At 38.2% G+C, this 25,611-nt stretch overlaps 1 protein-coding gene across 1 annotated transcript; it reads right to left on the reverse strand.

Annotated features, from left to right (window-relative positions):
- Nucleotides 1-369: 369 nt before the first annotated feature.
- FZD6 (frizzled class receptor 6) lies at nt 370-25,059 on the reverse strand. Its single transcript, XM_006760268.2, has 6 exons — nt 24,726-25,059; nt 11,316-11,512; nt 8,630-9,647; nt 4,745-4,893; nt 2,967-3,392; nt 370-1,631 (listed from the first exon to the last, which is right to left on the reverse strand). The coding sequence occupies exons 1-6, from the start codon at nt 24,900-24,902 to the stop codon at nt 1,463-1,465; spliced, it is 2,136 nt and encodes a 711-aa protein (XP_006760331.1). The 5' UTR covers nt 24,903-25,059; the 3' UTR covers nt 370-1,462.
- Between the last annotated feature and the right edge of the window lie 552 nt (nt 25,060-25,611).

The raw sequence follows: 25,611 nt of genomic DNA on the forward strand, positions 1-25,611 counted from the left end.
TATTGTATGTGAACTGTAATTGAAAAATAAAAAATTATTTAAAAAGGAAGTTCTGGCTTATTAGTCATTGAGCTGCTGATCTGAAAGATTATGCCACTTCCTGGGCCAGGACCACACTACATAACATGGAACACTCTACAATCTCTTATATAAAGAAAATTTTATTCCTGAAAAGATCACATAAACAAAGTTTTTGTATACAAAGTTAACAAATGTGGAAAAGTTAATATTTACAACATTTTCCAAACAGTACATGATAATTTTCTTTGTATGCTTTAACAGAATGGTAAATAGAGAAAAAACCAAAAGCAACAGAAAATCTGTTTGAGGAATAATAATTAGAAACAAAATTAAGAATATTCTTTAGTATTTTAAAGTATATTATATGAAATTTAATTTATTTTATCAGGACTACATTTTTTTCCATTTGATTGGCACTAATATTGCTAACACACTTTTTTCATGTTCAGCAAAATCCCATTTAGCTACAGAAACGAATTCTACATAATATCTGAAAAAGATACTGCACAAATACAAACATTTTGTAGTATTCTAAATGTTAAAAGACAAAAGTATAAGCAACTGTAGTGGTCATAACAACACAATCCTGGGTGGGCATGAAACATTAAAAAAAGAAAATCAATTGCACTTGGCTTAATTTATAGAAGAGTAACAGCCCATCTACTAATCCTGCAGGACATTTTATTTTTAAAATGCAGAAGGATCAGCAAGCAACGTAATATAAACAACATTAATCACTCTTGCAATGAGCACCTTATTTCAGTTGTGTAACAGAGCTGTGACACTACTAAAACAATGAGACGTGAAATTCACATACTGAAGACGGTAAGTGGATTTTTTAGTTGAATTCCCATTGTGACACCTCTGGTGTGCCAACTCTTTATATACTACAAAAGAATACTATTTTTCAATTTTCTTAGCAATTCAGTGTAAAAGCTACCAAAGTAGTATGAAAATAAGATATCAGATAACATAATAAAATATTTGAGTAGATTTTCCAGGATATCTTAAAAAAGTTCAAATACATATAAACTTATTTTCAAATATATAAAAACGATGTAAAGATAAGTTTTAAATACTTCAGCAAAGAAAAATCTTGATTTTATATCATAAAAGTAAAATAGCATTGTACACCTTAAAATACTTTTAACAAGAGCAGAATCTTCATAAATAAAAAAAGGAAGATTCCTCTAACTCCCTCCTCCCACACAATTTAAAAAATATTATTAACCTGCACTTTTCTGTTTTCCAGATATTGTTGTCATTAACCTCTATGAGAAATGAATCATATTATTCCCAGCATTTCTTGTTTCCAGTGTAACACCAGGCAATGCAACTTTAAGTACAAAAGAAGACTGTAATAGTGGTTCTTATGTGACGGTGCACTGGCCGCCTCCAGTGTGACACACTTACGCTTCTAAGTGACGGGAGAACCTGGTTTTCAAGTATCTGAGTGACTGCCAGCGCCCTGCTCTTTTCTAACTCCTGAAGCCGAGTGACTGAGCAGTGATGTGGAGCCTTTCAGGCTGCTTGGCTCTGAAGGACAGGGAACCTGCAAGCTGTTGCTCTGCGCCAGGCCAGTTTCAGTAACATCAGTTTTTGGAGCCACCCTAGGTAAAGAACAGAAATTGACACACATACATTCCAAGCACAGATGTGATGCCAGATGTCCTTATAACTGCTACTCACTTTCTTGAGTTTTACTTCCAGCCAGTGTCCACTTTATCATAGGATAATTTACTAAAATTGTATGTCTACTCTAACACCTCAAAACACAAATACTTTATTTTCAAATAATTTTTGCTAACTTTGGAAACTGTCAAGCACCACTCATGCATGGGCCGAGCATGGTGTCTCCTGGGGAATACAATTAGTAAGACAGGCTTCCTGCCCTCAGATTAGCAAACATTTTATTGATTTTCCACCATGGGTCGGACTATGTAAGCAGTTGGGAATACAACGGTAAGACCTCAGCTCTGCCTTTTAAGGAGCTTACAAATCTAGTGGAGGATGAAAGCATGTATCTAATTACAATCCAGGGATGCAAAAGCTGTTACAGCAACACAGAGAAGGTGCATTTGGCCTAGCTTGGAAGGGTGAGGTAAGACAACCTTGAGACCTTCAAGTAGTTGTCAGCATTCTGGCTAATTTCATGTATAGCTGTGTTTGGATCACCAATGACTATATGGAAAATTCCATTAAAGATAATGTCAATATCCTTTCATGCTCAGAAAATAAAAACATCTTATAATCATCTTTGTCTACCAGGGATGGGGAACACCCGGCCTGAGAGCGGTATAAAGCCCGCAAAATCATTTGGTCTGGTCCTGCCAAGGCATTCGGGGTGAGTTAATTAAATGTTTGACCAAATATAGCAGGCTAATTTTTAAGTGGATAATTTTGTATGGCCCCCTAATGATGTTATAAATATCCAATGGCCCTTGGCAGAAAAAAGGTTCCCCACCCCTGGCGACTCTAAACTGGCAAATACCTTTTAGACACTACCATAAAGCAGTACTAATGAAAACTTAGCCTGAAGATGGTATGACAGAGTACGTGGAAGTTACACTCACCTCTTCCCAAGACCAAACTGGAATTTCAACTAAAATATAGATCAACCTTAATAAAACTTAGCCTATATTTCTGATAAATCATAACATTTACCTAAATATGCATGCAACTCTTAACAATTACCAGAGAAATGAACGTGACTGTACTACCTGAACAACATCCATGAAGGCCCTTCTCCAAGCTAAGACTTAAACTACAAAATAGAATATTCATAGGCTGAACTACAACTTCTGAAATCCAAAATTCCTTGGATTAGTGTATAAACATGTCACCTCGTAGAATGCTCTCTTTCCAAACATGTTACCCTTTGATAAAAAATGTATAATGCAGTGTTCAAAATAGTCCTGACTTAAGATAACAAAAGCAAAGCTCACCTTCCTTCACTCTGTGCACTTTCAGAGACACTGCTCTTGTCGTTCCCGTTGCCTGCCCGGCCTTTCCTGTCAGCCTGTTCCCCACAGAGTTTGGAGCTGGATACGGCTGGGGAGGCAGGTTCCCCACAGTCCTGTTCTCTTGGTTTGGGGGTGTTCACTCCGTCTTCTCTCACTTCCCTCACTGATGTTTCTGGAGAGGTTTGAATTTCTGTCAGAGTTTCTTGTCCTAAGTAATCGTGGTTAGCGATGGCCACTGCAGAAGTGCCATGATTTGCTGAAGTTCCTGTGCTGGTTCCCATGGATTTGGAAATGACCTTCAGCTTATGAGAACTTGGTTTGTAGTGCTTTTTGTGTTTAACTTTAGAATTGTGCTTTAAGAAAAACTCACATGACTCCTGCAGTACTCTTCGACTTTCACTGATTGGACTGTAAGAAAAGAGAGGATTTACTTAAAAATGGTAAGCGTTATTTTAGAAGCCATAAAGCGTATCACATAGCTGTGCTAAAAGCCCTTATTCAGTACAGTTAAAATTATATAAGATTTATATTACTTACAAAATATGGGATCATAACTATTATGAGATATAGTAGTAAGTGGATTGCCATGAAGTGAAATCTTTTATGCGTACTGTTAGCTGCCTTTGCCAATATACATAGTAGACTGGTAAGGAATTAAATAGGCAACACCAAAGAATGAGGGCAAGGAAACATAAACCAGCCTAAAGTAGAGGCCGAACTCTATGTGTAGCATATGTAAGTGTATCAAATGTTAAAGTAAACCAGAAGAGAGAGGACACAGAATATGATTAGTGGACTTTGCTTAAATTCAACTGTTTTCTTTCTAACATTAACGTTAGCAAGTTATACTGAAGTTAGTGTGGGTATATAAATATGGAAAAGACATAGTAATAGTGCAAAAAATTTAAAGTCCAGTTAAATGCAGTTCTTCAGATTTCAAAAACTTATTTGTGAAAGAGTCTACAGTTCTTAAATTTTTACCACAAAAAAGTTCATTAATTAAACCAACAGGGGATGGTTTAAAAAACTCTCTTGTACACTATTGATAATACATAGTATACAATGTACATAAGTAACTGAAGTGAACTATTCACTCAGAAATGTCAATCTACTATATTGTTACAGAATATTCCTTAAGTTTGAATTTTTACCATCTTAGGCAAGGTAAATAAGTGAAATTTTTTAAATATATATTTTATTGATTTTTTTAGAGAGGAAGGGAGAAAGTTAGAAACATCGATGAGAGAGACACATCAATCAGTTGGTTCCTGTTGGGGATCAAGCCCGAAACCAAGGTACATGCCCTTGACTGGAATCGAATCCAGGAAATTTTAAGTCAACACTATGTGTAATAAAATTTAAAGGTAAATAATAACTATAATACATCACATCCGAATCATACTTTATAGATTTCCTTACATATACTTGATCCCATTTAATATTTTAGCATTGATAAAAAAGGATAAAATTATTAAAAGTGCTATCCTCAAAATAATGAATCCAATGAAAGTAGTAATAATATATTATAAGCCATGGAAAGAAAATGCACATTTTATAAATCTTTCATTCATATTTGAACAGAATAGCACATGTCAGCCTATTATAATGAATGCCAGAGGAAAGCATCTCTCTCCATGAAGATTTCCATACTTGAAACAACTGATATAATAAAGTTCCAGTGCAATGATGATTTAAATAGTTCCTTGGTATTTGAGCAATTTATTTTTAAGATAGTGTCAGATAATTCAATAGGTTCTTACTCTCTCTTGCGATTACGTTTAAAAAACCCAGCCCATTCTGTGCATGTCTTTTTGCTTCCAACCCAGAAGACGGCAGAGATGCCAACAATTAATGTCATCAGGTATTTTATCATAAATAAAGCCAATTCTGGTCGAGTTTCTGCTTTTGCCTGTAAAAAAAATGGTGAATAATAAAAATTTCAGTGATATATTTTAAGTCTATATAAGTTAATGCAAAACGAACAAAAAATATAAATCTTGTCTGATTTTTATAAAATATTTACTATTTTATAAATAATTTCCATAATAAAGTGTTTTAAGTGTAATACATTCTTTACCTAAGTTCTGAACAAATAACCTTATATATATGTCAAAATATATAGCTAGAAAGGAAAAAATACTTTAATATGTTTAGGAAGGATGGCCTTCCTAATCTTGACTTGATTTCCTGAACTTTTCCCCCTTAGAAGTATAATTGCCAAATATTTGCCTCTAAATATTTATATTTTTCCTTCACTTTAATCTATCACAAAAACACACACATTTAAAGTCCTTATAACAACATATTATTTTAGAATCTTTACATATTGTTGGTGTTTATGTTATAAAATCTTGATTTGTTAGAGCAAAATAAATATCATTAAAGTGAAAATTTCATAAAAATTAATCCATACTTTTTTCTAAGTATAAATTTTAACATTATTTTTAGATGTTACAGAAGTATCAAAATATTATACATTCCATATTATATCTTGCTCTTTTCACTTACTAATATTTCTTGGAGACCATTCTCTATCAGTAGAAATAGAGCTTCTCATTTATTTTTAAAGGCTGTTCTATTGCGTGAACATAATTTACTCAAGTAGTCCTATTAATGGATACTTAGGTTATTTTCAACCTATTGCCATTGCAAATCCTGTTGCAGTGACTATCTTTGTATGCAGGCAATCACTCACCTTTGTGAGCAGATTCGTCAATAAATTCCCATAAGGGCATGATCGAAGAATATGTGCATTTTAAATGATAGATACTGTCAAACTGCTTTTCACAGAAGGTTGAACTGATTAAATAACGAAGTCTGAGAATGTGTATTTTGCCACAGTTCCACCAACATAGTGGCTATAAACCTTCAGATGTTTGCCATGTCATAAGTAGGCACATCATTTCATTATAATTTTGTTATTGTTAATCCTCACCCAAGGATTTTTTTCCCACTGATTTTTAGAGAGTAGAAAGGAGGGAAGGGGTGGGGGGAGAGGTTGAGAGAGAGAGAGAGAGAGAGAGAGAGAGGAACATTGATTGACGTGAGAGAGACACATAGATTGGTTGTCTTTTGCATGTGCCCCAGCAGGCCAGAGATCGAACCTGTAACCTAGGTACAGCCCTTGGCTGGGAATTGGACCAGCATCCCTTCAGTGGTTGGGTCAATGCTCTAACTACTGAGAAACACCGGCCAGAGTTTATTATAATTTTAATTTGCAATTCTCTTACATTTTGCACATGTCAGAGGATTAATTTTCTGTGAATCCTCTACATTTTATACCAGATTATTGTTTTTTTCTTATTGATTTAAAGAAACTCTTTATAAATCAAGGAAATTAGCCCTTCAACTGTGTTGTGATGTGTGAATAAATTTTCCCAGTTGATTTTCTGACTTTGATTATGGTGGGGGTTTTTGCCATACACAAAAATTTTTTTAATGTAGTCAAATTTAGCTATTATTTCTTTTAAAGTTCTGAATTTTATATCATATTTATTAAGTCTCCACTTTAAGTTTAGAATTTTTTCATTGTATATTCTAGTACTTTATAGTTTCTTTACATGAAACATAATTTTTAAAAATCATAGATTTTAAATTTTGGTAGTATTTAATAATTGCATTTTCCTCCTAGTTTTAAGTCTCCACTTTAAGTTTAGAATTTTTTCATTGTATTTTCTAGTACTTTATAGTTTCTTTCTTTACATGAAACATAATTTTTAAAAATCATAGATTTTAAATTTTGGTAGTATTTAATAATTGCATTTTCCTCCTAGTTTGCCAAAAATTCTGAGAATATAGAAAACATTTACTGTGTCGGGATAACTCTAAGACATAGCTCCCTTATTTAATATATAGTAAAAACAGCCTACTGATAACAGGCTGTGGACAGTATGTTTAAGGCAAGTAAAACTATCATTTCCACCCACCAGTATTTAAATAGGTTCCACTATGCTAAAATGTAGTAACTTTCTAGGATATAAATTATTGTGTAAAACTAGAGGCCTGGTGCACAAAAATTTGTGCACTTGGGGGGAGGGGTGTCCCTCAGCCTGGCCTGTGCCCTCTCAGTCTGGGACCTCTCAGTGGATGTCCACCTGCTGGCTTAGGCCTGCTGCCCGGGGGATTGGAACTAAGCTAGCAGTCAGACATCCCTCTGGCAGCCCAGAAGCCCTCGGGGGATGTCCACTTGCCAGCGGGGAGCAGGCCTAAGCTGCAGTAGGACATCCTTAGTGCAGCCTGGGTGAGGGGCTGATGGCTGTTTGCAGGCTGGCCACGGCCCCCAGCCACCCAAGCTCCCAGAGGAGGCTGGCTGGAAGCAGGTATCTGGGATTTATTTATCTTCTATAATTGAATCTTTGTTGCCTTTAGTGGAGGCCACAGCTGGCCAGGACAGGCTGGAAGCTTGGCTTCCTCCATCACTGGAGTAAGGAAGCCTCCTGCTTGCTCCAGTTCCGCGGCTGCCAGCCGCCATCTTGGTTGGGTTAATTTGCATATAGTTGCTCTGATTGGCTGGTGCGCGTGGCTTGGGGTGTAGCGAAGTTTCTGTCAATTTGCATGTTTCTCTTTTATTAGATAAGATAATCAGCCCACATATTGCTTGATTTGATACACTATGATGATAGTACTCATAATCAATATAACATATATTACCAGGTATAAATATTCAAGAAAAATGTATAAAGTCTATTTAAAACAAAATTTTTCATTAAAAACCTCAACTAAAATGATTTAAATTTTCTCTTATTTTCAGAAATTTACTTCTTTAATCTTAACTCCACCTTTATACTAATAAACATCAGGAGCATATGAAACACATTTCATTTCAACTGTACTTTTGTCATTTCTTAACACATTGCTTGCGGGTAGTTTTTATCGCTCGCTAACAGGTGGCGCGGGCCATTTTTGCAGTTGAATAGATTGATTACCGTTATACCTGGAAGTACATACATAATTCACCATTGTATGTGTTAGAGAACCAAATTTTGTCCTTTGGAATTTGTATATTTGCATGTTAGCATCCCTTTAGAGCAATAAAAAAGTATAAAAATAAACGTATTTATACGTTACCCGCATTCTACCGCTAGTCTATAAAAAACGTATTAATACGTGTCCCATGCTCTACTATCAGTCAATGTAAAACGTATAAATACGTTTCCCACATACAATGTGTTAACTGTACTGTCAGTTAAGAAATGACAGTATGGTTTAGGCAAAAATCAAGTTTCGTTTCTATAAGCAAATAGTCTGCAAAAATGTATAAGATAACCCAATCAAATTAAATATACCCAAATAAAATTTCCCCCTATTAACTAAAGAATTTAAAACAACTTCCAATTCAGAAGTTACTTCTCTTTTTTTCCCCAAGACCTGTTGTTCTGTCTTTTCTTCATTTCTATTAATCTGCCTTCGCAACCCTATGTAATTTCTAAAAGAACAGCAAAAAAAGACACTTTATTATCATAACAAACTGAAAAACCTTAAGACACTTATCCCAATTTCAACGAACGTAGAGGAAATCAATCCTATGTCTACTGGATTTCTCACCTGAAATTTTAATTTATGCTCATAATTAATCCAAGTATATTTCCCGGAAACATTTCTATGCTAAAATTCAATCATGAAACAATACAAACGATAGCTTTTACCTGGTAAGGACATGGGATATGGTACTGACGACAATGGTCAGAGACCCAAGTTATCTCCCAGGTAATCCTGTTCACTTGCTCATAGACGTAACATCCAAGCAGTGTCACTAATGGCACGAGGTACAGGCCACTGAAGACTCCAATTCGAATCATAAATTTCTTTAGTTTTTCTTGGTTACGGCCATCGTGCTGTATCACTTGGCGAACGTGATTTAAGGAAATGATCCCAGCTAAAAGAAGAGACAGCCCGACAAACACACAAAGACACAGCGGCAAGAGTACGAAGTAGCGAGAAGCATCCAGGTCATAAAGGCCAACAAAGCAAACTCCACTAATGTTGTCTCCCTCAACCTTATTCATTGCAAGAAGCATAACAGTCAGAAAACCTGGTGTTCCCCAGGCAACGGCATGGAACCACACTGCTTTTTGTTCAATGGCTTCACAACTCCATTTTCTTCCTGCAGCTAAGAACCAAGTAATGGTAAGAATCACCCACCACACAGTGCCGGCCATTGTGAAAAAATACAAAAACATAAACACAATGGTGCAAGCCTTATTTTGAGAGCCTAGAACTACCGTCTCACCAACTTCTAGCTTCTCATCTGCTTTATTGCAGGCTGTGCTATTGCCTAGCAAGAAGCCAATAAAATACATGAGAGACACAATGCTGTAACAGACAGAGTAATATATAATTGGTCTCTCTGGGTATCTGAATCTTTTAACATCAATTAAAAAAGTAAGGAATGTGAACAGAGTTGCACACAGACAAAATATTGAAACTATTCCAATAAAGCTTTTTGCAAACTCTAGCTCTTCATTTTTAAAATACATGTTGGGGCACGGAGGTGCACACTGGTCAATTCCTAGGAATTTATAGCCTTGTCCCCCAGAAGTCTTAAGATGCCTTGGACACCATATTCCAATGTCTCTTTGGACTTGTTCTGTTTTCTTCTGACGACCAAGAATCTCTGTGTGTGGATCAAGTGTTACAGGAAAAGTCTCATCACAATACTGTAATCTGTAAAAATTATAAAAATTAAATATATAATCAAAATTTTTATTGAGCCACTATTTTAATGCTATGCTTTCCAATTATAAAATAGTTCCTTATGCATTCATAATTGATGGGAAGCCACACAAACCTACAGGATTACAGGTTAGTTGGGCAGAAAGTTTTGAAATTGACTAAAAATTTGTGGTTGCTAATGAGGTCCTAACAAACTAACATATATTAAATACAAGGCAAATGAACATACACATTCCCTTACTTGGAAAACAATCAATTAATAATTTAAAAATAATGTCTGCTCTCAAGACTAAATATTTAAGAAAAAATTATCTTGCTTAGTACTCTCCAGGAAAAAATAAAAAGTACAGGCTTGTCTGTTTATATGCATATAAAATATAAGTCTTGGAAAGTAAATTTTTATTATCTAATGCCCACAAGCAAAGTAGATAAACCACCTAAGTAAGGTGATGGCTGAAATAAGATCCTTTCTTGGACTGGTGTTAAAGTTCAAGTGACCTTTAAGTTATTAAAGAAGGGCGAGAGGATCTCCAAGAGGCAGGCTGAGGACCAGCTTCACTCACGTTGCCATTTTTTTTGGTTTGTCTGTTTGCCTCCCTTACACAGGCACACCTGAGTGACACACGGGAGTATTTGTGTGTCACAATCAGTATTTCCGTACATGATTCCTTGTTGGTGTGAAAGTCTCTGTGAAAGGAGATTTCCTAGATGTAGGGTATGAGCATCTTCAACTTTACTATATACAGTTGACCCTTAACAATATGGGTTTGAACTGCATGGGTCAACTTATATGCATGGGTTTTTTTTTTTTCAATAAATAGTTTAAGTGTATTTTCTCTTCCTTATGATTTTCTTAACACCTTTTGTCTAGCTTGCTTTATTGTAAGAATACAGTATATAATACATATAACATACAAAACATCTGTTAACTGTTTATGTTATTGGTAAGACTTCTGGTCAACAGTAGGCTATTAGTAGTTAAGTTTTTGGGGAGTCAAAAGTTATATACAGATTTTCGACTGTATGGGAGGTCAGCAACCCTAACCCCTGAGTTGTTCAAGGGCAACCGTATTACTCAATTGTCCTTAAAAATAATTATGAGTTTAGCAGAAATGTATGAGTTCCATAAAGTTTCTTCAGTTCATAGATAAACAGAAAGGTAGCTAGCTTCCTTCCCAGATTTATTATATGAATTCTCATTGTATCAGTACAATATTTCAAATTACAAGCTACCATTGTCCAGAGAAAAGGGAACAAAAATAATTAATAAAGACTAATGTGCAAAAAGGTCAGTGACTTGATAATGAGGTTCATTTCCCCAGGTAAGGTCAAAGGCATTATTACATGTTCTCAAAGAACTATGTACCTCGCCTTTGTTATATCTAAGCGCAGTTATAAATTTGCATTTCTTGTATAATTATTTGATTACTCTCCATTCCTTCCACCCCATGGTAAGTTCCCTGAGAATAAGAACCAAGTCTGTTTTTTTCTCACCACTGTGTCCATGACACTTATCACCACAGTGCCTGGTATATGTTAAGGTGTAATAAATATTTGTTGAATCAAATAACGAAAGCCTGTCACTAACATTCTGGAAAGCTAACACCAATATTAAAATATCATTATCATTAGTTGTTTTAGGCTGAAAACATAATTTACCTGTCACATTTAAGTTCCTCAGGCCACTGGATCCCAAAAGTGTCAATTAAGTTTTTACAATCAGAATATACTTTTTCACAAAATTTACGACAAGGTGGATCCACATGAATTTGGTCTGTGCAGGTTGGTACAAAAGCTTTGCAAAGGAAAGTTTCAACATTTGGTGAACAATTCAGATTTGCAAGAGGAAGAAAGTGCTATTAAGAAAAACAAGATAAGATTAGAAAAATTTTTAATAACAAATGGAGAAATTAGTTCATTTACTGTTTAAACTATATACATTTTCACTTATAATCCCAAAGAATATTTAAATATCACTCTCAATACAATCAAGTTTTGAGATCATTTTGTTTAGTCTGTTAGACTTAGGAACCTTCAGACACATTGAAATATATTTTATTCAATTAAGAAGATATGCTAAATCAAAGCAAATCAAAAGCATGAATTGTTAGGTGAAATAAATTATACAAACATTCAATTTATAAGTATATGCGGAAATACCCTAACACTGACTGAGTATTCTGGAGACTAAAGCAATTTGGGGACAGAGGGAACAGCATGAAAAAGATGTGAGGATCACGAGAACATGGTGCATTCAGGGCAAGAAGTTCAGGGTGACAGTAACAGGTCAAAGAGGTGGAACCAGGGCAGACTAAAGAGAGAGATGAGACTGGAGAATATGCTGGACCTATCACAGGGGGCACGAATGGCACGCTAAGTTGTTTGGATTTTAAAATAAAGGAATGAAATATTATTGGAGAATTTTAAGCAGAAAGTAACGCTGGAGTCTCACAGCTGAGTGTGAATCCTAGGTCCCCACTTACTGGCTGTGTATCTTGGGCAAGTTACTTAACTTCTGTGTTTTAGTTTCTTCGTTTGTAAAATGGCAATAATAATAGTAACTGTCTCATAAGATTGTTGTGACGACTACATTAATAAACACAAGCACTCAACAAATGTTAGTTATTGTGATGATTACGCTTTAGGGCATAGAGATGGGTCCTGGATAAACATGGTATATTGACCACATGTGTTTATCCTTCTTCCCTTGTTCCCTCAGTAAAATGACAATAAAGAAAATAAAGATACTAATCCATTATTACGTGAACAGGAGATGCTACATTAATGTATTTGAGTTTTCCAAAGAAAAGAAACATCTAAAAAGAAAGTCCTAAAACTCTGAGTGACAGAAAGCTATTAGTAGAGTGTGAGGTGACTTAATCAGACATGGGGGTGGATTACAAAGTACGAGTGGAGGGACTCACATGAGAATGAACTGATTTTGCCCTTAAGAAACAGAGGGTCTCAGTTCTTCCAGGCACAAAGGTAAAAACTGAGGGCTGTTTACAAATCAGTTTCTCGCTCTATTATGCCCCCACACCCACCCCAACAGGCAGATGCCCACTAAAATCTATCAGGGTTATTTCCAGGAGAAATGGAGCTACAGATGTTCTTAGACTTGAACTACCTGGCACAGATCTGGGCAGAGATACAGCACAGGTGGAAATAGGTTGGACTGACTGAAAGACTAGGGAAACATGAAGCCTTCATCCTTTTCCTTTCCTGTTTCCAAAAGGTTGGCAGACAGGGAAATACCACCATCCCTGATCTTTAAAAAAAAAAACTCAACAGTCTTGGACAAGAGGAAAAAACCTCTAGATAGTGACCATGGAAAAGCTTGACCTCTCCTTACTATTGAAGCCCACCAGCAACGAGCCCCATTATTGCACATGGAGATTTCAATGCATACAACTTTAACGGGCAGCCAAGAATCACCAGGCATTTGAGTAAAACCTTATGAGCGTCAGAGACCACAACAAGCAAGCAGATAAAGGGAAATTTGGAGGGAACAGGTTATGCGGGGGACAGAAGAAAACAAAACAGAATAAATCACAAAATAAACAAAAATGTTAATGTTAAATGAGAAGCTATTGCATTCATTAAAAAGAATAGGATGCTATGAAAAATTAAAATAATAAGATGGCTGAAATAAAGAACTCTATGGAATGATTAGAAGATAAAGCAGAGGAAAGAGATGGAAAATTATCAACAATGCTTTTGAGATTCTACCATTCAATAATAACCAAAATAGTCCTGTTGGTGATAGTTTTAATGCTCAGAGAAATAAGTTATAGGCTCCTTTAAGGGAATGGTGAGTCCTTGGAAGAAATCTGTGTTAGTTAACTATTAGTACCAGCAGGGACAAAGAAGAAAAGGGCAATTAAGAAGACCACTAATACCTCCACCTGAAAAATAGCCAGAGCCAAACTATGATAGACAATGAGAACCAAAACAAGTGGAGCATTTTATGTAACCCTTGCCTGGAAATGATGCCAGCACTGTCATTCTGGTTACAGCTCTGCCATTCATTTCCAGTGCCACCTTTGGAAGATATTTGTCTGTCTTTGAGTCTCTGAGCATCCATTAGTGATATGAGAGCGATGAACCACTAGATGATCTCTAAGGAGACTTTGTGGCTCAAAAAGTTTATGAAGAGGGTGACAAAGCCTTGAGCAACAGGGCGGGACTTAAATTTCAAAACAATTGTAGGTACTACGAAGAAATGTTCTCCTTGGTAGGTAAGTCTGTCTTGTACTGAGCCGTAGAGGGCACATCTATCACTTCTGCCTGCCCAGCAGTCCTGTTTTTGGGAATTCCAAAGTAGGTGGGATGCTACAGAAGTTTAAGGAGGGATGATGCAGGGAGCAATCTGACAACAGAACCAGCTTGGCCATTTGGATGCTCCAGGTATTGTGACATTTTGGGAGAGGGTTGTACAAAAGAACAGATTATTTGAGGCAACTGCAGGGGGGGAAGGCTATAATGCCCAGTGTCAAAATAAGTGTCGAGGGACAATGGCATTGACATTGGGACAGACTGGTCCTGGGACATGATCCTAGCGGTGTCCTCGTTCCCTTTGCTCCTCCCTATATTCTGAACCTGGTTCTTCAGCCTCCCCATTGATTTGACAAGCTATTCAATATTCGTTCATTTTCTGCTTACGTTAGTCAAAGTTGGTTTCTATGGTTTGCAACCAAGACAGACTGGTACAGCAATTATATATGTGATCTCAGTAAGAGGAATGGAACTGGTTTTCTAGACTTAAACTGAGACTAAAAGCAGTGAATATTCTGTCAGTATTTAGAGATGGAAATCTGACAGCCCATGGTATATACCAGAAAAACCTGATTGAGTTATCCTTGTAATCCTACAGATTCCAACAATGTCTAAGAATGCTCTGCCCGGGGAAGGCAAGGCTGAGTGAAGAGCATGAACTTTCAAGGACTACGGCCTGAGTGCGCTAGTGGCAGTGCTTGGCTGAGGAAGAGAGTGACAAACGGGCAATCCGAAGCCTTGGCTGGAGGTGTGGAGTGAAACACAAGGATTAAAAAGACTTAATGCTTAAGAAGTTGAACACCAAATGGAGTTTGATCCTGCAGGTTGCCAAATTATATCAGTTAAATGTATTTCCTTTTCACATAAACCTAGTGGTACTGTGATAAGGAAACAGTGGGGCCCTGAGACCTGAAGCGGGGATACATGACAAGGTTCAGAATACTCGCGGTGCTCTGAACCCAAAGCCATCACAGCAGACCCTAATCCCATGTCTGCTGAGGCATCTGAAAGATGGACTTTGCGAGGACATAAACAGCCTCCTACCCCATCTCCACCACGCTTCAATGTCTCAACTTGTAAGTACAGTACAGTTCTACCGCAGGTTGTCCTGGAAGGGTCAAATCAAGATAGAATCTGGAAAAAAGAATTATATATTCCTTACAAGACACTATTATTCATTTGTGTTGCTTCTGAACGTGATGGGTTCAGGAGGAAAGACCACGATTTTAGAGGGGGCTAAGTCACACAGCTAAGGGTATGTTAATTCTAGATCTAATGTGCCAGCTTCAGAAACGGAGTTTTTTGGACGTTAGATGATAAATAGGCTTTTGACAGGGGCTCATTGGGACCCCAAAACCAACCCACTGTAATTTCCTAAGTCCATGGGTGTATACTTCAAATACTGTGTTTAGCAACAGCACAATTGCTATCTAGATAAATATTGTCATGGTAGAAGGGGCCAAGTGAAAACCATTAGAGGAGTCCTGCTAACATGACAGAAAATCAAGAGCAATACTGCAGACCAGGGGACTTTCTCGGATTGGTGACACTATCAAAAACATATTCAGGGGCAGTAATTCTTAGCATCTGCCCGTTTAAATTCTCTAGTACAACTGGATACGTTATTAATAGATGGTCGTAAGCCACCTTAATCAAATGGCTAAAGAGCTTTTCCAGATTGGTGTCTTTACTGTAGCAAATCAGTACAATCCTGGCACCTCATATGCAGCTCTAAACTGACCAATGCTATTTTCTCCAAAAGCAATTTGCTTTCATCCAGGAGGGACAGCAGCACAATTTGCCAAGTGGCCTTAGGGCAGAGGCTCAAACAGTGAACCAGCAGCAGCAGCAGCAGCAGCATACCCGGGGAACTTGTTAGAAATGCAAATGCTCCATCCCACCCAGATGCAGGAATTCTGGGGGTGGGGTCAGGGATCTGTTTTAACAAATCCTTCAGATGATTCTGATACACATCAAAGCTTGAGAAGCAATGCCTTAGAGCAGCGGTTCTCAACCTGTGGGTCGTGACCCCTTTGGGGGTCGACCGACCCTTTCAAAGGGGTCGCCTAAAACCATCAGAAAACACACATATAATTACATATTGTTTTTGTGATTAATCACTATGCTTTAATGATGTTCAATTTGTAACAATGAAAATACATCCTGCATCTCAGATATTTACATTACAATTCACAACAGTAGCAACATTACAGTGATGAAGTAGCAACAAAAATAATTTTATAGTTGGGGGTCACCATAACATGAGGAACTGTATTAAAGGGTCGCAGCATTAGGAAGGTTGAGAACCACTGCCTTAGAGGAACGTCAGCTCTCCTGCTCTGTGCCTCAGTTTCATTGTCAGAGGCTCTAACCATATCACTGTTTGAAAGGACATTATACTGGCCCATTATACAGTCAAACCTCAATTCTTAACCATCTCCCATCTTGAATAATTTGGTTCTCAACCAAGTTGTTCACTGAAAAAATGTCTTGGCTGACAAACAACACTTCAGTTCTCCACCCGACAAGCCTCTCATGCTGGTACTTATACGATCAGTCCCACATCTCTCAGGTGAGTATGAATCATTTACCGCTAAACCTCACATTGTTTTTTTTGCTGCTTATTATTTTTTAAAAAATATATTTTATTGATTTTTTACAGAGAGGAAGGGAGAGGGATAGAGAGTTAGAAACATCGATGAGAGAAACATTGATCAGCTGCCTCCTGCACGCCCCCCACTGGGGATGTGCCCGCAACCAAGGTACATGCCCTTGACCAAAATCGAACCCGGGACCCTTCAGTCCGCAGGCCAATGCTCTATCCACTGAGCTAAACCGGTTCGGGCTTTGCTGCTTATTATTACTAAATACTGTGCACAGTAAGTCCCTGTGGGTCCTACAAAGGTTAGTGATAGCAGCAAAGTTAAAAGAAAAGTTGTGAGGACAACGATAAAACTTAAAAAAGAAATAGTTGCAAAGTATGACAGAGCTGTTCAGGTGTCTGATCTGGCTACCAAGTACAGCAAAATTGACAATCAGTACAATTTTAAAACATAGAGAGGTCATCAAGAGTGTTGATGTTGCTAAGGGTGTGAAACAATAACATAAGCAATTGAGAAAGGTTAAAGCAGGGAGTCATTTGGGGGTCTGGAGCAGATTAATTCAATATTATTTCTAATGGGGAAAAATGATTCAGTTTTTTAACAATAACACTTCCTGAACAGCCTTTCGGAACAAATTAAGTTGAAGAACTGAGATTCCACTGTATTTAGGACATAGAGCTGATGAGGCCGTAGACATGTGCCAATGAGGAGATTAACCCACATAAATAAAAGGGACCTTCCACCTTGGTTTTGCTAATACTTCCTGGTACAGACTGGATACAACTATGGGACACTTAGACCAATTAACCCAAACTACCTTCCATGAGTGGCGTGTTACCTAACTCACCTACTCATGACATCAGGTGTACTCAGATAGCATTCCTTCTTCAAGTGGCCTGCTCAGAATTAAAGCAGTGCGAGCACATTCCTCATACTCTTAGAATGACTACCTCTGCCATGCTACCACCTTTTCCTTAAAACACACCAACTAGGTCCCCCATACTGTGATAACATGAAAACGGAAGGAACCATAATATGGGCCTGGGGTTTGTGGCAATGTAAGATCCTGAAAGAAAAGCTGGGTTAGAGTTCTAATAGAGAGATCAAAAGAAGAAAGATATTTTGATGTTTTAAAAATATATAAAACGAAGCCTAAACAGAGTGGTTCTGCAGCGGTGTCTTGGCTGTGCCCTGCCTCCGTTTGTGCTAAAGGCACAAGATATATAAACATTCCTCACTTTTCTGAAGCACGAATGAGAACCGCACTGGTACATGGAAGCAGCCACTTTACCAGTGAGCAAGGCCCACTGACGACACGCATCTGGTTCTCACTTCAGGATTTATGCTTTCTACTCATGGTGACATACACAGTAACTCTCAAGAAATATTAAAAGCTTATTTCTTACTTTAAAACGGCACCAAAAAGAAAGATAATTTCTAGTGATGGAAATTAAAATAGAGAGAAAGTGACTGGGGAAAAAATAATTGATTTGCCTTAGCTAGACAACAGACTCATTAAGGATCTAAAGGGGTCCTTAAAGGTTTACACCTCACAGAACAAATACTGTTGAAGTGGTTACAAGGATAGTAAATCGTTTGAGAACATTAATGAGCTACTGTATAATAAAGTGGTAAAAACTCTGCCACTTATTTTCATGAACGTGACCAATCTCAGGCAAGTCAGCTTCTTTAACGAATGCAAAGCGCAGCCTGCAATACAAGAGAATAAGAAACAAAAATCTGCCTTATTTCCATATTGGAAAGCTCCTATTTTTAAAATATTTCCTAGCAGAGAGCATTACAAATTTTTAATTATTTACCCAAAAGAGCTGTAATTTTCTTTGGAAATTAGACAAATATACACAGTAACTGGTTGGCATTACCAAAAAAAAAAAAAAAAAAATCTGTCCACTGAAGTGTCAATTTTTTTCATTTAAAACTTGTATCTAGCAAAACTAATCCTGGGGAAGCTACACAGTCAGGTACACAATCAGTAAACAGTAATGAATGAATACATGAAAAATATACAAACGCGAGTAAGAAGGCTTCATTATCTACATGCCACAACCTCAAGAAAAGGAAAGAGTCACAACACAACAGCCGCCCCATGGTCTGAAAGAAACACAACAGTAGCCACCACACACACAACTGACTTTTCAATACCTATTTCATTTTAAAGAACTCAATAGCTTACTTTCAGATTAGTTACCGCCATTTTCAGAAAGCCTTTTCTGAAAAATAAATAGGTTAGTCACACTAAACATTTTCTTGCCTGTATATAGGGATATAAAAGTAGAGAAGGAGGAAAGGAATGGGTCCACTAGACTCTTCTACAAGCAGAAAAATGAAAATGTTTAAAAACCACTGCCCAATGGAAATAGATTTTTTTGTAAGTCTGTGTACAGTTTTTCTCCCTTTATTTTTAACTAGAGGCCCAGTGCACAAAATTCACACCCTGGAGGGGGGGGGTGTCTCTCAGCCCGGCCTGAGCCCTCTCGCAGTCCAGGATGTTGAGCATCTGCCCCTGGTGGTCAGTGCATATCATAGCAACCAGTCGTTCCGCCATTACAGTCACTTAGGCTTTTATTACACAGACTAGAGGCCCGGTGCACAAAATCATGCGCGGGTAGGGTCCCTCGGTATAGCCTGCAATCAGGGCCATCTTCTGCCCGTTCGCCAGTTCCCAGGCCTGCCCCACCGCCGACACCCATCCCGGTTCCCTGTGGTTCCCTGTTTGCCATCTGGAGATTGGAGCCTGGGGGCCGGGGGGAGGGACCAAGAGGTCTGCCTTCCACCAGCTCACCAGTCCCTAGTCCTGCCCAGCCGCTGACACCCATCTCGGCTCCCTGTTGGCCATCCAGCAGTAGGAGCCTGTGGGCTGGGGGGAGGGACTGAGAGGTGGTCAATGCACCTCATGGCGACTGGTCGATTGGTCATTCTGGTCGTGACGCCGTTATGGTCGCTGGCCTTTTATTATATAGGACTGAATAGAAACATTTTAGTAGTGCATATTAACAGGTGACAAGGAAAGGGGTTGTTTTTTTACCCCCTTTGGCTCACTTCCCTTTAGACTTTTCAAAAGTGGAATGACCACATGCTGTTCCAAACATAATACATGACTTTGCTTTTGCCTAGACCTCAATGAAGGCAATTCAAAAAGAAAAATAAATGTTCCTGTTTCCATTTTCCCTAGCTCAGCCTCAGCTCTCTTTGGATGAAATCAGTCTCTCAAGGGACATCAACCTAACAAGTTCAGAAACAATGCTCTAGATATGAAACAAAGAGGAACACAATGGAAAACCAGCAGCCATTTGTTTTTCCACCTGGGAGAATTAGACTGTACAACATCCTTTTTAAGAAGCCAAGTTACTATTCAGAATTATAAATTAACTCTTTGTAATACAAATGAATTTAGCTTCAGTAAACAAAACAAGGGGGGGGGGGGGACAAAGTCCTTGATTTCAAGCAATCTCTGAAATAAAACTAAAAAAACAGGATATCCCAGTGAAAGCCTTTCATTTCTGATAAACTTGACTTAAAATTTATGTGTAAAGTAAATAACACATAACTCAGGTAACATATTAACAAGAATGCAAAATAATGTTTATTTATACATGCTATACATGTATAATCCTTATAGTACTTTAATCCTTATGGTACTTTATAGTACTTTTAAGTACTTTAAAACAGGGTTCAGCAAACCATAGACTGTGGACCAAAAAAACCTGTCTGTTTTTGTAAATAAAATTTTACTGAAATACATCTACACTCATTTGTTTACATATTGTCTATGGCTGCTTTCTACTACAGTTGCAGAGTTGAATAGCTGTGACAGAGACTGTAAGGCTTGCAGAGCCAAAATATGTTTTATTATTTGGGTCTTTACGGAAAGTTTGCATTTCCTGCTCCAAACCAGATCTCAAAATTTAACATCCATAAGAAACACCTGCACAGCTTGTTAAAATACAGTTTCTTGGCTCTATCTTCAAAGGTCATGATTCAGTAGGCTGGGATGGGGTCCATGAGCTTGCATTTCTAACAAGTTCACAGGTTGCTGGTCTATAAACTAAACTTTGAGAACCACTGTTCTAAACCATCTCATATAATCACAGACTTACAGTGACTATAACTACTATAAGGTCTATAAAACGGGATAGCCATCATACAAAATGAAAACTGAGGCATAAAAGAGGAGTGAGATAGATCTCTAGAATTATATGAAATTCCTGAAAGCTAAGAGAGCCCAACATCGGATATTTCTTCAGCCCCTCATCCTAATATTGATTCCTAGTGAACACTGGAAATGCAGCAGGAACCAGGAGGAACCAAAGGCAGTTGGGCTGGAGGTGTAAAACCCAGCTATTCTTTGGAAAAGCCATAAAACACTTTAAAAGTCAAGATAAAGGCAGTTAATAACTTAATAGTTGTCTGGACTACAAATAAGTATTAAAATGCAATGTTTGGGGAAAAAACATGACACATATAGTTTATAATACAATGGTCCAATCAAAAGATGAATTCCTTCACTCCATATAAATGCAAATGGTTAAAAATAAACTTTTTAAAATAAATTCTAACACCCATGTGTCAAGCTAACATGGGAAAGAACACAGAAGATGTCAATTCATGTATTTTATGAGAACGAGGCTCAGGCTGGAAGTGGATGATACACAAACCACTTAAAAATATCAGAATGTGTTTCACTCGGACATTGCAGAAGATAAAGGCGGAAGGTAAAGATTTGGGGGGAAATTCTCTTAGCTGATTTATTAGAACAGGAAACACCACCTTTTTCTTTATTCAGGCTTTATTGAGCATCTACCATGCCCAGAGGCACTGTATTGGGCATTAGGGATAGAAATGAATAAATATCATCTCTACTCTCAACAAGCTTCAATCTAGTGAGAGAGCCATTTCAATAATTGCAACACAGCATGGTAAGTATGAGAACAGTCGTATATATGGGGTGGGGCAAAATTAGGTTTACAGTTGTGAATATGCAAAACAAGAGTTTATTCTTGTATTATTATTTATTAATTATTGTATTATTTTCCCTATGAACAACTTACCTTCCCCAACCTGTATTAAACATGATTAGAGTGTGAAGAGTGAGCTGATTAAATAAGTTTGGGAGAAAGGTGAAAGAAGGCTTCACTAAGCACAGCTATTGCTTTAATTCAGATCTGAGGAAACCGAGCAGGTGAAGAGAGGCAGTGGATACAATACTATGCACAAAGGTACAGAAGTGAACGAGAATAATGTGGATTTGAGTTCTATAAATAGGATAGTTTGGCTGAAGTAGAGCGTATACAATGGAAGGGATAAGATGAGAGACAAGAAGAGCCACTCTAGAGTCAGGTCTTTATTTCTCCAGCTTCAGGAAAATAGTGAGGAATTTAACCCCAAAGTAGATTGTATGAATTTACATTTTAGTAAAATCACTTTAGTACCACAGAGAGGAGTGACGGAAGGCTAAAGATTTTATTTTTGATCTAAAAATTCTAACTAGCCCTGATCGGTGTGACTCAGTTGATTGGAGTGTCATCCCCAACACCAAGAGGTGGTGGGTTCAGTTTCCAATCAGGCCATACGCCCAGATTGTGGGTTAGATCCCTGATAGGGGCTCATGCAGGAGGCAACTGACTGGTGTCTCTCTTCCTCTCTCTAAAATCAATTTTTAAAAATTGGTTTACAGGTAAAAATTCTAGTAAGACTTTGTATTTAACACACAGATGGGGGCGGGGGGAGGGGAGGTAGAGCCAAAGGTTTAAAAAAAATGCTTCCCAGTTTAATGTTTATCTAAATGAAATTTGCAAAGCTGCAGCAAAGAATAATTAACATATCATATTCTGAATCTTAGAAGATATTTTATTTTTTATCATGATCAAGGGTTAAAAAAAAGGTTAAAGATGCCATTATGGTCCATGTTGAGAGAGAAGACAGTGTCATATAGTGCTCAGACCGTGAACACTATAACTTCTTTGGGCTTCAGTTTCTTCACCCACACAATGAAGGATTCAGTTGTTCTTAACCTGGCCTATCACCAGAAGTATATTTCAATATAATTGTTTCCCTTTGTAACCCTACTCACTTTATTTAAATTTTAAAACTTCTCTTACTCTGAGAGGGGATCAACAGCACAAAAGAGGTTAAGAAACTCTGCATGATATCTACAGTTAACTTACAACTTTCAAATTATAGAACTTTGGAAATTCAATACAGGAACTAGAAGAGAATGCCACCGGCTGAGGACAAATAAGGATGAGCAATAAGAAAGGCACAGCACCATGGACCGAAGAAACCATACATAGGGACGTACAGTCAGACTCAGGTTGACAGTCTGCCTTCCCTTTTCCCTTTCCTCTTTGTCGGCTTAAGTTAATGCTGTATGGTTTTCTTCTTTTATGTCCTAAACCTACTGAAGTACGCTTTGTGTAATAGAATTTAATAGCAAAGACTATAAGGAAGCTTAGTGCACAAGGAAGATTATATAACGAAGATATCCTCAAATAAAGGAAGTAAGAACAAAACATGCCTTCTTGATAATGTCCAGACACAAAATTACCTGGAAAAGAAGCTAGGTAAGTAAAATAAACAAGCAAACAACACTTTTCTATTTTTCACCGCAAAAATAATTGATTTTAAAAGGATGTGTTGAATAGAAGCTAATTCTTATTATCTTAGAATTACAGGTATTTATTATTATTAGCAGGATGCTTCTCTCCCTTAGGAATTCTAAATGGTCTATATTTATATGGCTGATGGTCAGCATTCAAACTTAAAATGTATGTAGCTACTACACAGAAAGAGAACCAGGTTTTTAAAAATTTTAAGACCTTTATAAGACATGAGTTATAAAACATGTACTCTCCTCAGAGAAACTGTGAATGAATGACAACTATTCCTTGAAGTTGTCTCCACTACACACTTTACTTTAATCAGATTAAGCCATCAAAATAGTTCTGATTAATCAATGAAAGTCTCACTGCACCATTTGCTCAGTGTTTAACATCACATCTCGCTCCGGTGGAAAGACCACTGAGAGGCTGCAATAGTACCATCTGTAATTGACGCTGGTATTTAACAGCCCTCCTATTTCAGACCTGAGTCTACAATGAGGTAGTCCAACAACTATTCAACTAACCAACAATGGGAGACTTTTGAAGCTGTAAAATCAAGTTTGGTCAGTTTTTAAAGTAGTGTCTACTTTAAAATTATAGGGGTTTCATCCCTTAGCAACAATGTAAGGGGGAATGAAGCGCTTACCATCCTTGGAAAGTTTTTCTGGAGAAAAACTACAGGAACATTTGTCGCCTTTCCTTCATGAGACTTATCAACCTAACAGATCTGTAGGTACCTCTTGCTTCCCACACCTCCGCAGCACCCTGCATATCTCTAAGCCAAACGCAGGTAACTGAGGCACCTCAGGTGACCTTTAGTATCACTCTGCCCTGCCCCTGACATGTGGTTTCTTTTAAAAAGTATCTTACAAAGAATATTTCAGTGCCTTAAAAAAGCCACTTTTTTTTTTAGGAAAACACTATCTACAGCCCCAAAATCTTCCAATAATCAATCTGCTTCAGAAAACGGTGCCTCGTGAACAATACAACTACTTATGAAAATATATGTACTCTAAGCCCTGATAAGCCAAGGGTGCGGGTTCCATCACCAGTCAGGGCACGTCCAAGAATCAACCAATGAATGCATAAGTAAGTAGAACAACACATCGATCTCTCTCTCTCCCCCTTTATCTCTCTCTCTCTAAAATCAATAAATTAAAAATAACAGTAAAAAAAAAAAGGAAAAGAAAATATATGTAGTCCAGGCAATATCGATTGCATATTCAATGAATTAGGAAAAATTCAGAATTCACATTATTAGCGGAACTACCATAATTGATTCGGAAAAGCAAAATATTTGCCGGGTGCAAGACATTTCTAAATCATTCATAACTCTACTTTACATCAAACGAACCCCATATTAAGCAAGTCCCCCAAAACAAGGCCACGAATGTACACAAAACATCTGTAGCGTAATTTAACCTTCAAAAGGATTTCTTCCAACTATGACTTGTACACAACTGAAAGAATCCCTGTCTTTAAAAAAAAAAAAGGGGGGGGGTCACCCTCATAGTTTATTCCAGAGCAGAGCAATAAACGACTTTTCTATAAAGGTACAAAGAACAACCCACCTCCATTTTCACAGCGGCAGTGCTCTGATCGTAATGGCCCATCAGATTGGGGAAAAACGTCATGTTGTAGGCCATCTTCGTGCACCTGGGCACCGTCACTGGCTCGCAGGTGAAGAGGCTGTGCCCTCTCACGAGGGGCAGGAAAACGCAGAGCCACAGCATCGTCCACATTCCCATCCTCTTCAGATCCCCGCTTCCGCCGCCTGGCGTGGGCTCATCGCTCTTCTCACGCTCCGATTTCCGTCCGAAGATAAAGCGTTCAAATGCCTCACTTCATTATTTGACCATGTTGAACGCAGCTCCTCTCCGGGAAATGGGTTCCGAGTCAATTACTACAAAAACAAAACAAACAAACAAAACGAGAGCGAGTATCAGGGACATCAGCCATGAACTCAAATGCCGACGTCCAAGTGCAGACAGAGCTAAGGCTCTCCCCGAGGGCAGGAAGGCACCGACCACTGGGAAAAGCACGGAAAATCCGGTCCTTTACAGACACGCTCCCACCCGCGGAGGAAGTCGCTTCTCCGGGGAACCGCGACCACACGCGGTCTGTGCTGTGGGGATCACGGGGTGCGCGGGGGGCGGGCGCGAGTGAGATGGAGAAGAAAGTAACGCGGGGCGTCGAGATGCCTTGCAAAGGACGCGCAGAACAACAATGAAGCCCAAGGGATTTCAGTCCAAGGGCCCCGCTGGACAGCTGACTACGGGAGAACTGGGTCCCCGGACAATCTTGAAGCCCGAAGGGGGTTTCACCTCCTCCCAAGGGCCCGTCTCCGGGCAGTGTTCCGGGGAGCCGATCCCTTCCTGTCTGAGAAAGGGGAGACCTGCAGGACCCCCACCTACAGCCGGGGGAGCGGGGTTTCCCCCCCGACAGGGAAGCAGGCCG

Source organism: Myotis davidii, unplaced genomic scaffold (assembly GCF_000327345.1).
Source record: "Myotis davidii unplaced genomic scaffold, ASM32734v1 scaffold497, whole genome shotgun sequence".
Taxonomy (NCBI): domain Eukaryota; kingdom Metazoa; phylum Chordata; class Mammalia; order Chiroptera; family Vespertilionidae; genus Myotis; species Myotis davidii.

Excerpts from the sequence above, each read along its gene's own strand:
- FZD6 (XM_006760268.2), bottom strand. The coding sequence starts at position 24,902 with ATGGGAATGTGGACGATGCTGTGGCTCTGCGTTTTCCTGCCCCTCGTG. Across the intron at positions 11,513-24,725 it reads CTGCCGCTGTGAAAATGGAG|CACTTTCTTCCTCTTGCAAA; the intron begins GTGGGTTGTTCT and ends TTTTCTTAATAG. Across the intron at positions 1,632-2,966 it reads AGTGCACAGAGTGAAGGAAG|GGTGGCTCCAAAAACTGATG; the intron begins GTGAGCTTTGCT and ends TTCTTTACCTAG.